We start from the raw sequence: 14,354 nt of genomic DNA, 5'->3' as shown, positions 1-14,354 counted from the left end.
GAAGCACTGATTTCAACAACTGCTCTTTTTATAAAAGAAAACTGTCTTTTGTCATTATGCCAAGATGATAAGAAAGCTATTAGTTCTAGAAATCTTGGGAGGAGTGTATTTTTTTTAAAGCACCTATTGGGTATGCAGCTATTAAGCAGATGTTCCAATAACAAGCATACTATTTCTTTGACACACCGCAAAACTTCGAAATCCAAAAGGAAAGGTTCTAAAATATCACGTATCAGCTTTTACCTATGGATATGTGTCTGGAGGTTCCAAAAAAGCAATACATGATAACAGGGTAAAACGAAGAGTAGAGGCCAAACACCGGAGGGACAGCCGCCAACATTGCGAAGGCTAAACCTGTGGGATTGAAAACCAAACAGAGATATGGAGAGCATTAGAAAACAGGTTTATGTTCGCTGATGAACAAGTGAAAACCGTGTGAATTTAAGCTGATGTGTCTTTTTTGGGGGGTGATTTTAGTGTCTCACCCTTATCATCAAGACTTGCTGCCTCCTATCATTATATTTAGCGAGCATTTACAATGTACTAGGGACAACAGGACATGCAAGAAAACACCATCCCTGCTTTTGAGGAGCTTACATTCTAAAAGAAAAAAAAATACACCTTTTTAAAAATGGTATTTTTATTTTGTGTTTTCTGCAAGGAACTGAGGAAATAGTCTGGAGGGTAAGCTTTAGGTATAACTTAGCCTCATCATTATTTAAAGAAGAGAAGAAGAGGAAGGATGTTAAAGGCAAGCAATGACAGACAAGACAGGCTAGATAGGGCCTAAAGGGAGATAACAATCTCATCAACTAAGGAGATTTGCTGAAGTAAATAAGATAAGGGAGATAGTTCGTGGGATGCAAGCAAAGGAAGCCGAGTATCCTTAGACACTGGGCGGTGCCAGAAAGATCATGCGGCCATTTTTTCAAGTACACAGCCACCAAGTAGGAATGGTTGGTAACAAGACAGAAAGCTAAAAAAGGTAATCCTGTGCGCCTGACGAAGAAAGAATAGAGGATCAATGCTGAAGTCAGGCTATAAGAGTATCAAGAAATTCTTAAAAACCAAAGTGATTTGGAAGCACAAAACTTACAGTAACTGCTACCAAATGTCATGATGGGCCGAGAACATCATGGCTTCTGAAGTTAGAAAATGCCATATACTAAACATTTTAATGGAACATATTACTTTTTTCTAATCAATTGCCCACCTCTGAAAANAGGAAGGGGTACTGAGAAGAAAGTCTTTAAAAATGCAAATCTTCCCATTCTTTAAAAAGTCTTTTTCTTTGTTTCATTTTTACCATAAAACAGAATGAAAATATATAAAAAGAAAAAAGAAAATTTGATAGGAGTGGACAGGCTACCACTCAGACTGTGAAAAGCAGGCAAATAAAGTGAACAGAGGTTTATATTCGTTCATTCATAGAATGGAGGCAGGAGTCGAAATGGACCCAAGTGAAACAGAGTGAATATTTGATCAAGAAGCCTCAAAGTCTAGAATGCAGTTTGGAAATGAATAATTCCACATATAATTCTTTGGAAGGAGAAAAAAAACAGCAATCTTAACACCAGTCTCATTTCCTAATACCTTGTAGTGCGTCTAGGACTTTCTTCCCAAGCAGAAACAAAGCTAGTTTAAAAAGACTTTGTAAAAGTCTTTGAGATTCCACATAAGAAAAGAACATTTAAAATCAAGGAAATTTTAAGCCATAATTTTAACCATTAAAAATGAAGCCGGAGAACTCCATAGCCCCACCACCTATATTTTACAGGGTTAACATTAGTATTTTACCATCAGATTAAATTCATCAGAAGAAAATCATGCACATGCAAACCACCTTCTCAAATAGTTTCAGTATTTTATAAATATATACTTTAATTCCAAGAATATATATTTATCCTTATTAAAAAAGAGGAGATTGAGTAATTAATGTATGGTATAGTGTAAACTATAAAACTGAATCTAGACAGTAAATCGAAGTTCAGGTTTTTCACTTTGACCACTATATCTCCCTCCTTTTCACTCCACTTTTTGTCCTAGGTAAAAAGAAAATTTAGTTATCCAATTACATCGCATGCTTACAACCATTTCAAATAATAGAAAAAGGTCCTACCTCCTCATATGCATCTATATCGATGTACACATCAGTGTCAGGAAGCTGTCCAAGGACTGTGTAGGTNAAATGGACTCCACAGTTTCCTTGTGGACTGTGATTCTTTTCTCTTTATTTTGGGCTGTTCCATGCTGAGGTGTTTGGCTAGTTGACTGCAGACAGAAGAGGCCATACAATTTTTCAGGAGCTGGCTTTGCCTTTGGGGCAGGTGAAGTGAATCTCTGGCCAAGGTGTCACTGAAATGTGTATTGTGAGGGTGGCACAATGACAGTGTCTCATTATAAAATGTATGTTTGGATCTATAATCCTCCTGCTGACCTTTTCCCCAGAAAGCAGCACCGATTGTGACCAGAGCATCCTACCGGTGTCTTCTCCCATTTTAGTCAGGGTTAGGGTGAAAGTGCCCATCACACAGATGTATCATTGTACCCAAGGCTTCCTGGGTTGTCAGGGCATAGGCTCAGGTGATGTGTAAAGTACATCCTTAGTGAGCCACAAGAAGAGAAAAATAACAGAAGGAAGGACAGCAATTTTCGTCATCCTAAGAACTATCACTATAGAACTTTCTGACCGGGTTATCCAGGAGAGAAGGAACTAGGACTGGTCCAGGAAGGGAGCCAGTCCCTCACAGAGGTGGCTGCTGTAGGGAAGCAATAAGAAGGTAAGCTTGTTACCAGACACAGCAGCCTGAGAGACTCAGGGCATGGGTGCCTCCAGACCCTTTGATGAAATGCCCTTTTCTTTGCTGGTCACAATTATGTTTGTCACCTGTAAGTGTATTTGTTTGCATGTCAAACTGGAGGAGTGCGCAGAATATTCAAATCCACAGGATAAATGCGGCTCGAGTTCCTAGCGCATCAACTTTTTGCAGTGGTTGATTTAAACCACTTAATAATTTAAACCACTGCTTTCCTATCAATACAAACAGATGTGTTGTAAAGTAGAATGCACAAATCAAACACATTTTTATGGTAAAAAAACCAAACAATTATGTTTAAACAGAGTCATAAAGACTCTGTCCCAGAGCTGGCCGAGTGGGTCGTTGGTTAAGAGTTAGCTTGAAAGCACGAGCTCTGAGCATCAGGGCAGCTGGTTTGGATCCCACATGGGCCAGTGATGCTGCATCCTCTACAGCTAAGATGACTTTCCAGGGAAACATATGACATCTGTCAGACACTGTGCAAACTTTTAATCTGAGGTAGTTCACAGTTTCAGTATCAGTTCCTACTGCATTCTTCTCAACCACATTATATCTTTGCAAAGATATATCTGGGCGTTCACTGGTTGCTGTGATAAAAAGCAGGCATCATTCAAAAAATCAAAGTGAACAGGAAATGAGTGTAGCAGTGTCCATCTGATTCCAAGGTGTGAGGAGTTGTGAAGTGCCCACCAGACGCACACATCCCATTAATAAATAGTTGTGATTATTTAAGAACATAATAAATATATATTTTATTTCAATTTATGTGCATTATTTTTACAAACAGTTCTTAGACTGAGAGTGCCAAAAAATGTATACAAGTGTACACTTTGGGCAGTGTTGCTCAAGCAGCAGTTCGCCCTAATCAGAAGTGTCTGGACACTGATGGTAACCACTTTGAGCACCTTTTGTAATTACAGAAGCCAAATGTGACTTATGTTTATCTTTTGTTATTGGTATATATCGAGTATTACAATTTTAATACAGTTTTCCTTTCTTAAAATGTGTATACATGTTTTTGGCACCCTCTGTATGTATTAAGTTGTTTAGACCTAACTACTCAATAAATGAATGGTAGGTATTTCTTTTGGTCTAGGAGTGCCAGGAATCAAAAAAATATGGGAAGCTTTGTCTTTTCAAAATCGAAACAGCTTCATTTCTTTTCAGGTTATTAAAGTTACATGTGTTCATTATAGAACAATTAGACAATAAAAACTCTGAGGAAGAAAAATCTTCCCTAATCTCATCACTCACAGATAATACATATTAAAATATTTATGGATAGTCATCGCCTACATTTTAAAAGTCCTCCATGTCTACGCTTTAATGCTTTTCCTTTTTTGTCAGTGTATTTGTAAAAGTTCCTTTTGGCAAATTCTAACCTTCTCTTGGCAGAACTGAGAGAAAAAAGGTCTAATTCCCTGTCCCTCTCTAATCCCTCACAGAAATAGCTGAAAGTTGACTTACCGCAAAGAACTCTAAAGGAATGGGTGCCGGCAATTTCTCTTTAAATCTCTCATTAAACTCCTTGCCACCCAACAGCAAACCAAAAACCATCAGACCAACGCCTAGGGAACACACGTTGAGGTTTTTAACATTCTGCAACACAGCAACTGTACTCTGTAACACAGTGAACACTGGGTGTTTACATCAAGCAATAGCCCCTGAATAGACAGAGACACTAATGCACTCATTCACCCCAGCCATCCCATTACTGGACATTTCTAGTTAGAAATTCTCAGGCTGAAATCTCTCTTTGTAGCTTCCACCAACTAGGAGGCATTTTACCCACTCATACAACTATGAAGGTGTAGTTCTTATCCAACAATCTTATAGTGTTCTTTGATATGCTAATGTGTCAATGTAGTATTATAAAATTCAGAAAAGTAATCCTTATACTGAGTCCTCTGCATTAGGAAAGGATGAAGGGTTGATATCAGCAAAATAATCCAAAGGTAAACACACAGAAAAGCGTTTAGGAGCTGAAAGAGGGAGAAATCATCATGAAATCAGATGAAAGAGGAACCAGGTGGGCTTTGAAGGAGAGAAAGTGCTAAGTTTGGAAAAATGCCCAGGAGAGTCAGAGAGGAAAGCCATTTCATTTTATCCTACGGTTACAGTCTCAGCACCCCAAACACAGTCAGCCCCTGTACTCCTCTGGCCCCTGGGAAACTAGGGTATCACTGAGCCCAGGCTACACACCTGCCTGGTAATTAATGCTCAGAGCATTCTCAGGTGCTCGTCTGTTCTACTAACTGTGTGACAAGGCATTTAGGGAAATCTCAGAGTAAGAAGCACGTTAGCAGCTATTACGGGAAATGAAGAATTTGGTTATTTAGGGAATGTTCCTACAGTTTGATTCCATTCTAATCCATCAAGGGCTCAATTTAAATATCACTTCCTCAAAGTGACTTTCCTAGGCCCCTAACCTAAAGGTCTCCCTATTTAACTTTCATAGCAGCCTGTGCCTTTTCTTCATATCGCTGAACACAATTTGTAATTAGTTATATATTTATGCAATTCGTGGTTTATTGTCTGTCTTCTCGTTGGACTGTAGGTTCCAAGAGGGCAAGTGCCATTATCTGTTGGCTCACTGCTGTGCGTGGCACATAAATACCTCCAAAGGATATAGGTCTTTCTGTCCGGTTACAGCTTTGGCAGCATCGCAACAGTTTTAAAATGTAGTACTTTAACTGTCATTTGTTTCTAATTATTTCATAATTTCCTTTATCCATGGATTATTTAGAAGCAGTTTTTTGGTTTCTAAACATATGGGAGTTTTAAAGCTATATTCTGTTATTGATTGCTAATTATACAGCACTGTGTGAAAAATATTAAGTTTTTAGAGTTTGTTANGCAGCCTAGCTCCAGGTCGAGCTGTTGTTCACCATCTTAGCTATAGAGGGCACAGTGTCACTGGCCCTCTAGTGGGATCCAAACAGGGGCCCTGCTGCTTAGAGTTGCTGTCCCAAGCCAACTCTTAAACAATGCGCCACTCGGCCGGCTCCACATGTAGTTATTTAGATTTAAAATTATTTTTTAATTTAAAAATTCAGATCTTGGTTGCACTAGTCCTATTTTGAGTGCTCAAGAGCCATATGTGGCAAGTGGCTGCCATCTTGGGTGGTGCAAATTCTGAACATTTCTATCATTGTAGAAAGTCCTGTTGGATGGTATCCTTCTCATATTCATTCTTAGGCTTTCATGACAACATTCTATGTCTCAACTTAGAGGTTTACTGGTAGCAGGGAGTATTGTATAAGTGTTTTATTTACCTAGAGAATATGCCTCTTTCCTATAGATTCAGTTCCTTGTGATTTGCTTCAACCAATCATGCCTTTCTCTGATTCATTATACAGCTCACTGGAGCATGGATCTTCAGGCAGAGCAGCTTTGTTTGGGTTCAGAATAGTATCAAGGGATTAAAATTTAATTACTGCCCAAATCACCAGTCTTGAGAGGCCAGTTGTATACACACCTGTGTCTTCCCTCCAGTTCCCTCCTGAACAAGGCTTCGAGACAAGGAGCATGAAATTGCAAAAGTCTGGAAGAGTGAGCCAGTGGAATTGCACAGTCCCAGGGCAATGAGTTCCTTTTTCATGTGGAAACAAAGCACAAAAGATATCGGTTATTCTTCAGAAAGAAAGACATGATGGCCCATATAATACACATTTTCAGCAGTACAGTCTGTCTCTTCATTCTCCTTTCAGATGTAAGAATTTGTTTAGTTTAGCATGAGATCAAAATAGGACTTATTACGTAAGTTAAGGTGGAGTGGGGGAAACACTGAATTTTTATTGTGTTGGAGATAAATGCTATGCTCACCACCAAGTCCTCCTTTTCTCAAACACACTCTCTACACAAATAATGCTTTAAAAAAAAGCACAGCAGTAAAAGGACCGAACTATGTTGGTTGTTTAAGAGAAAGTTTTTGGTGTATAGGACTACTGACACCTTTGGAATGTCTGGCTCCTGCTCATCAGTGAGTATATGCCAGTGTCCTCCTGGGACATTCTCAAGGCTACTTCTGATCTTCCTGGTTGAATCACTGCGTTTCAGGTAAACGGAGAGCATCTAGTCTCATTTTAGAAATACACAGCATGTTAAAATAGACATTGTCCTGCCAAAATTACAGCTCATGGCATTCGGATGAAATACCTTATCTGTAGCTACGTTAGGACAGAAGGCGACAAACAATATATTGTGGAGTTTGAGCGATGCATCGTATGCTCAGGGTTTAATGGACCAAGAGTAGGCTTCCTGTGGAGCAAAAATGGTTCTTGGAATACATTTTGTTCTCAGTCTGTGAACTTGGTTTATTTTTATTTTTTAATTTAATTTTATGATTTATTTCAGCAGCCTGTGAACTTTAAAATAGTGATGACATCAATAGGAGAATGGCAAACTATAAACCTCAGACTGGAGATTCCGCCTTTCCAGCTGGACCCCTGCCCGTGAGGTGAGGTAGAACTCTGGACTTCAGTGTTCTGATGATCTAACTCACATCAATCATGAAAAAATTGTAGTGTTGAATAAATTCATGCTTCAAATACATCCATTATCACACTAAAAGTTTCTCTACCAAGACAGAGAAATCCAGTTCATTTGCCTGTCATAGTAGAGCATGATGATTGTATTAGTATGAAACACCTGCAGGAAATGAATGGTTTTTACCTGATTGCCATCGACCTGGTAGCCATGTTTATTTGCCAAGCTCTTGGCCATTGAGATGGTCACCGAAAATCCAACGATGGCTATGGCGATGGCATCCACGTACACAAGGTGGAAGAGGCTGGTGTCCGGATTGGCTGGAGGTAGGAGCCTGAAAGGTCAAGCTGACTTTAACCCAAGTGCTGTGACCACTCAAAAAAGCACACAACTAGAGGGGAACAATTTAGAGGGGCATTATCTGCAAAGGAGGTGATGAATGCTTGGATATTTGTTTGCTCTAGTTTGGCAAAAAGGAGGGCCTTCCTGAACACACAGGGGTTCTTTCCAGGCCCAGTTTTCTACCTGAATGGGTTATCAACAGAGATCAGATGCCATTGTGTTTAGAAGAGGAGTAACCTTATACCTCATGGCACCTGTATGGCAGGTGTAAGTAAAACACAGAACAGGAAGAAGAGAGGGTCAGCAAAGTGCTCAGATGCCACAAGACATTCGAACCAAAGTCTGAGGGCAGGGAGGGTGTTGGACAAGGGCTATCTTAGAGGAGAACTACTGTCCAAGCAACAGTAGGTACTCACTGCTCTCCCTTGTTATTTCATGTAAGGGCCCTGCTTCTTCTCAGAACCTCTTTAGGTGAGTTTCTAACACGGCAAAGGAGCAGCAGCAGATTATACTCCTTGGGTCCCACCTGGGAATCCTGGGAGTCTGAAGGGGCCAAAAATATGACTCCTGGAGCCCCACACAGGGAACCTAATTTCTGTGGTCCATTGTTGTAGTTTGGCACCTTTGTCCTAAAGGAACAGAACAGGGATTCCCTAGAGTGGTGTAGGGGAAGGCGCAATAGAGGCTATCAAAGGGACCTGCTGCAATACAAGGCATGGGGTTAAATAATAACAATAATCAATTAATCGATGCACGATATTATTATCCTTATAATAACAATCATTCATTAGGCGCTTCCTTTGTGCCAGGTTCTGTGCCTATTTATCTCCAATAGCCCTGTGAGTCAGGCACCATTTTAATTCCCATTTTACAGATGAGGAATATGAGGTATAGTGAGGTTAAGCCACTTGTGCAAGGTTGAACAGCTCATCAATGAAGCACAGGAGACACCATGAAGAATCCGCCTCCCTGGGCCTATTTCTCTTACGATGGCAAATCACAATGACAAAGGGGATGAATCAAGTTTTGAGTACAGGAAAAGGAAGGGGAGAGAGGAAAGGAACCTGACAAACACAAAGCCTAGATTATGGGCTACATGCTTCACATATGTCATCTCATTTGTCCTCACAACAATCCTATTTGATAAGTACCATTATTGTCCCAATTTATAGGTGAAAAAAATAGATGCTTGCAGATGTCAAGTAATTTGCCCAAGATGGAGCAGGAAGTCAAACCCAGGGCGGTCTGACTGTAAAATTTAGTGTCTTTCCCTTGTACTTTGCTGCATAAGCGTTAACCAAGAGGGAAGTCCTAGCAGCAGCTTTGGGTCTGAGGAATAAGAATATGAGAAAAGGATATATTTTGGAATGTGTTAAGGAAAGTAAAGCAAGAGACAGGATATATTGCCATGACTGGGATCTTTCACAGCTAACTGTCACTTCCTGGACACTGCACTGTGTGCTTTTGAATATGAGACCCGACAATCTCTCCCACACTTGTCTGTGCTACTCTCCCGTCTAGAGGTGGAATCTGTTTCCCCTCTGGCCGAATCTTGTGATTCACTCTGACCAACAGAATGTGGAGAAAGTGATGTGTGTGAGTGCTTTAGGTCAATTGGCTTCTGCTTTTCTGTCTTGTTGCCCTGAGCCACCGCCTAAAGAAGGAGTTTGTTATTTGGCAGAGAGTCACAGATAACTGAAACAGTATGTAGTTAGGTAGTTAGGTAGGCATTATTTGTTTCCTGCTTGGTTTGGGGCAACAGAAAGATAAGGTAGACAAATTTCAAAAAGGTAAAAATGTAGTTTTTTTTGTTTGTTTGTTTGTTTTTTAAAGTTTTGGTTTCACACATAGAGAGAAAGGAAGGTATTAGGTAGAAATTATGGCCTCATGAATTTTTAAAAGGAGAAATTTAAGTGTAATAATTCATATTTATTCAGATTATTTGTGATTAGCTATTAAATAGGGCTATCTTTTGGATCCAGCTAAAGACTAAAGTTTATCACATGACTAATTATGGTAGTGACTCAGGTGTGATGTAATGGAAAGTGTACACAACTGGGTATCGGAAGACTGAGTTCTGGGTCCAGGCTGGGACTCAGTTAGAGTCACGAAACCTCATTCATGTCTCTCAAATGTCGCCTTCTCTGATACCCTACCTACAACAGCAAGCCCAGCCCCTCTTATCACTTACCTGGCTTCCCTTTTCATCACAGCACTTCTCACTATTTGTTTATTGTCTGTCTCCCCCAGTAGAATATAAGCTCCGTGAGAATAAAGACTTTTTCGCTTTCATGTTTGCTTCTGTTTTTAACTGCTGTGTCCCTGGCACAAAGCAGGCACTCAATAAACACAAGCTGAATAAATGAGAATACATGAAATTTCTTATCTGTAAAAGGGGATAACACATTTGCCAATAGTGCTACTTTGAGCGGTAACTGAGATGGTGGATAATACAGTATTTTATAAATTATAAGTCCAAATAGAAAAGCAAGAGTTATTACTGTGTTAGACCTTTACATTGAGTCACAAGTCACTTGTTCACGTGGCAATTTATTGTTTTGAGGTAGAGGGCATGCTTCGTCCTTCAACACTGGCTCTGTGGGGGGAACTTGGTCTTAAGAACCACTCCTGCTGCCTGTGCTTTCCAGGAGATTTTTAGATGGAATGAGAGCAAGGCCTGATGGGATGTGCCGTGTTTGTCAGTCTCCAACATGCAAGCGAAGGTCTGACTCTGTTCTTTTGGAAAGAGAGAAGAGGGTGGAGAGAGAAGGAGAGAGTACAAGAGACTGAAAGACAGAGTGATACGGAGACAAACAGAGAGAGTCAGGGAGGGACAGAGTGAGACCAGGATAGGCTCGTAGTAACTTTTCCTCCTTCAAATATGAAGAGAATAGTAAAAAATTTTAAATGTAGAATTAGATAAGAGAAAGTAGATGAAGCAAAGAAATAATATATGACTTGAAACTAGAAAACTCACTGACATAATGACACACAGAACTTTTAATTACTGTCTTGAACATTAACTGGGTATGCCAGGCACTACACTAACTGCTTTACATGTTTTATTTCCTAGAGCTCTCACAATGATCCTCTCATGCTTACCTGGCGAGAGAGGAAAGTGAGGCTTTGAGAGGATATGTGACTTGCTCAAGGTCACATAGCTAGCAAGTGGCAGGGGCTAAGCTTAGATCTCTTTGCTCTTAATTCCTATCTCACCCAAGGAGAGAGTTAAAAAACTGGTAAGTGCTAAATAATGGAAAACAAAACAAAACAAAAAGGCACATGCCAGGGTTGGTGGAACTGTAAAATGGTACAACCACCATGGAAAACAGTAAGTTAAAAGTAGAACTACCATATGGTCCAGGAATCTCACTTCTGGGTATATACCCAAAGGAACCGAAAGCAGGGTCTTGAAGAGATATTTGCACACCCATGTTCATAGCAACACTACTCACAATAGCTAACAGGTGGAAGCAACTGAAATGTCCATTGGTGGATGAATGTATAAACAAAATTTAGTACATACATACTGTGGAATTTTATTCAGCTTTAAAAAGAAGGAGATCCTGTTACATGCCACAACATGGATGAACTTAGAGGACATTATGGTAAATGAAATAAACCAGTCACAAAAAGACTCCACTTATATGAGGTACCTATAGTAGTCAAATTCACAGAGACAAAAAAGTAGAATGGTGGTTGCCAGGGGCTGGGGGGAAGGGAGAATGGAGAGTTATTGTTTAATGGATATGAGGTTTCAGATTTGCAGGATGAAAAAAGTTCTGCAGATCAATTTCACAACCATGTGAATATATTTAACACTAGTGAACTGTACACTTAAAAATGGTTAAGATGGTAAATTTTAAGTTATGTGTTTTTTACCACAATAAAAAGAAACCCCACATATGCTAGCTTGATATGTAGAAAAAAGAAAGGTGTTTCACTGCAAGAATACCATAACAGGAGTTAGAAACATTAACAGATCCACTGATTATTCGTCACACTGTTACTTAAAACTAGTTTCTTACCCCAGAGGCAGTGTTCCCACGACATCCACATTGTATGATTCATGTAAATTAAACCCAGCTGAAATGCCAGTTCCCATTACCACCTAAAACAGACACAAATAAAAATGTACTTTTAAATGAAAATTCAAATGCCTCAAAAATGAGCTTCAATTTGTTAGCCAAGCCAAATCTGTTCCCACATTAACTTTCCGTATTTTTTTAAAAAAAGATTTTATTGGGGAATTGGGGGATGGGAAGAGCATTGGGGAATTGGGGAAGGGAAACAGACAAGTTGCTGTCCTTTTGTTCTTCAGTCTAGTTGTGGAGGATGTCGCTTCACTGGCTCATGTTGGTTTTATCATTGCGGTCTTCCCAGGTGAGGCAGTCGCTTGCAGACCATTGGACAGCCGCTCACGGCGGCTCACAGCAGCNACACACACACCCCACACCACACACATACCACACAAACCATCTAGTTAGGACAAAAGACTCGGGCATTTAAAGATGGGACCAAAATTGAAGAGTTCAAGTCATGCCAGGGCCATGTGTAACTCAAGTGCTCATGCCATTCAGTAGATAGAATTATAGTCCTATTTTAAGTCTAAAGTAGGAGAGGAGGTTTTCTTTTGGTTTCTAATAAGAGTTTCTCACTCATGGGAGTGGGGGCAGTCAACTGAAGGTATGGGGAGGAAACAAAAATCTCAAGTTAGCATAGAAGTTAAGTTTGGTTTGAGAAACTAAGGTCCCATGGGATTAGGTGAGTTGTTCAAGGTGAGAGAGCTTGGCAGAGCCAGAATACAGCTCAAGGTCTTGGATTTGACATTCCATGGTCTTGCTTGGTGCTTCTTAGCATGTAGGTGCAAGTGCTTTGTGGGTTAGACTATACACTACAAATATTAGCTGGTTTTCTGTGTGGAGTCCCTCAAAAAGCATTCAGAGAACACACACTATGTGCTTGGTACTCGACTCCAGGAACATCACCTCCACAATCAAGATGCTCACAGTCTAGTGATGTCTGTTGACAAATACATTTAAAGTCCACATTGCAATCTTAGGCTGGACACTCATACCCATCCCAATCTGTGCAGTCACCTCTGTGTTCTGTAAATCACAGTCATCAGTGCGATGATCACGGCAGTAATCAAACCATAGTCCAATCCCAGGAACAAGGAGGAAACAAAAGTGCTAAGCCAGATGGTCTGAACAAAAGACAGAAGGATTTATGTAGAATCATGTTAAAACTTGTCTAGAGTTACACACACACACACACACACACACACACACAAACACACACACGATACCTAACCTTGCCTAACTGGACACTGCATGTAATAACTGACTGCATAAACTTATCTTTCTCACATTTTTATCAGCACTAATCCATGCGTTGCTATGACATATTCACCTCACAATCACCTTTGTTACTTACCAGCTCTATTTTGCTGGTTCTCCAGAAGAAGGGGAGATCTGAGAATTGCATAAACATTCCTTTCAAGTTGACGATAACAATGGCCGACAGCACAGCCTGAAACACAGTACATCCACACTTAACCTCTCTTCTTGTGTCCCAAGAGTCCCCTCTGCTGGTTCCTCAATGTGCTCCTCTGCCCTCCCCACGTCCTCTCCCACTCACTTCCTACGTGGCAGTGATGGTGTGTTTGGAGCCATGAACACCTGGATTTTCAGGACTTGATTAACTAAAATGGGTCTTGGAAAACCAAGCTTATATTCTAGTAGCAAACCTGAATGGTGGTCAAGAGTTTAGAGTTAAACTTGGCACTCAAGGAATTATTTCACCCATCTTTCTACATTATGATTTTCTCTCCTCTGTATTGTTCTTGATTTCTATTAGATTAAATATATCAGTAGACAAATATGATCGTAGGCCATCTCAGATTTTAAATGGAAGCATAAGGTCATAGAAGATTAAAGAGAGGAGGAACTTTGAAGATTAGCCACTCCGACTTCCCACTTTGTAGATAAACTAAGACCCAGAGATGTTCAGGTGGCTTTCCCAAGGTCCCAGTTGCTGGTAGATTGTGGAGCAGGATCTTGGTCCTCGCCATTTGGTCCTTGGCCCTTTCTCTTACCACCCTGCTAGGGTTCCTGTAAAAACCCATGCGACAGCCACAAAAATATAAACAAATAGCAAACTCAGTACACGTGGAAAAACCTCACACCAAGTCCAAGCTACACACCTGGGGTAATGATTCAAAGAGGAATCCGGTGGCTAATATGACCATCAGGATCATTAACGAGGCCAAACAACCCGCAAGCTGCACGAGAGAAGAGACATGGGAAGGAATTTTAGGAGACAAGTGAGAGGCAGGGCACAGGTTGGTCTTAGTCTTTTGATCATCATTGTGGGAAGATCAAGAAAATATTGATTCAAGTCATCCAAACCATTATATAAACCCATAACTTCTTCCCACTTCCTTTGAAGTTTGTGCTCCTTTTATAGCTTTTACATAGAAGATGAAATGCTTAAATACCCTGACTGAAATTCTTTCCAGCAGTGGAGAAAAAGAGATGTCTAGTGCTGCCCTGAGACCCACAAGGGCCAGACGAGACCAGACAAGACTTTGTTGTCCACTAGTCACATGCACTTATTATTACTATTTTTTAAAAAGATTTTATTGGGGAATTGGGGGAGGGGAACAGCGCTGGGGAATCGGGGAACGGGAACAGACAAGTTGCT

General features: G+C 40.3%; 1 protein-coding gene across 1 annotated transcript in view; it reads right to left on the bottom strand.

Annotated features, from left to right (window-relative positions):
* Positions 1-14,354, bottom strand: part of SLC26A5 (solute carrier family 26 member 5) — a 32,548-nt gene that overhangs the window by 12,528 nt on the left and 5,666 nt on the right. Inside the window, exons 4-8 of the mRNA XM_019655109.1 lie at positions 13,086-13,181; positions 11,678-11,760; positions 7,494-7,641; positions 6,298-6,411; positions 4,287-4,439 (exon numbers count right to left, since the gene is read on the bottom strand). Of these exons, the coding sequence (XP_019510654.1) occupies positions 4,287-4,439; positions 6,298-6,411; positions 7,494-7,641; positions 11,678-11,760; positions 13,086-13,181 (594 nt within the window). The remainder of the gene's footprint in view (positions 1-4,286; positions 4,440-6,297; positions 6,412-7,493; positions 7,642-11,677; positions 11,761-13,085; positions 13,182-14,354) is intronic.

Source organism: Hipposideros armiger, unplaced genomic scaffold, assembly GCF_001890085.2.
Source record: "Hipposideros armiger isolate ML-2016 unplaced genomic scaffold, ASM189008v1 scaffold_236, whole genome shotgun sequence".
NCBI lineage: Eukaryota > Metazoa > Chordata > Mammalia > Chiroptera > Hipposideridae > Hipposideros > Hipposideros armiger.
The sequence above is the reverse complement of the archived record's forward strand: the minus strand, read 5'-3'. Positions and strand labels throughout refer to the sequence as shown.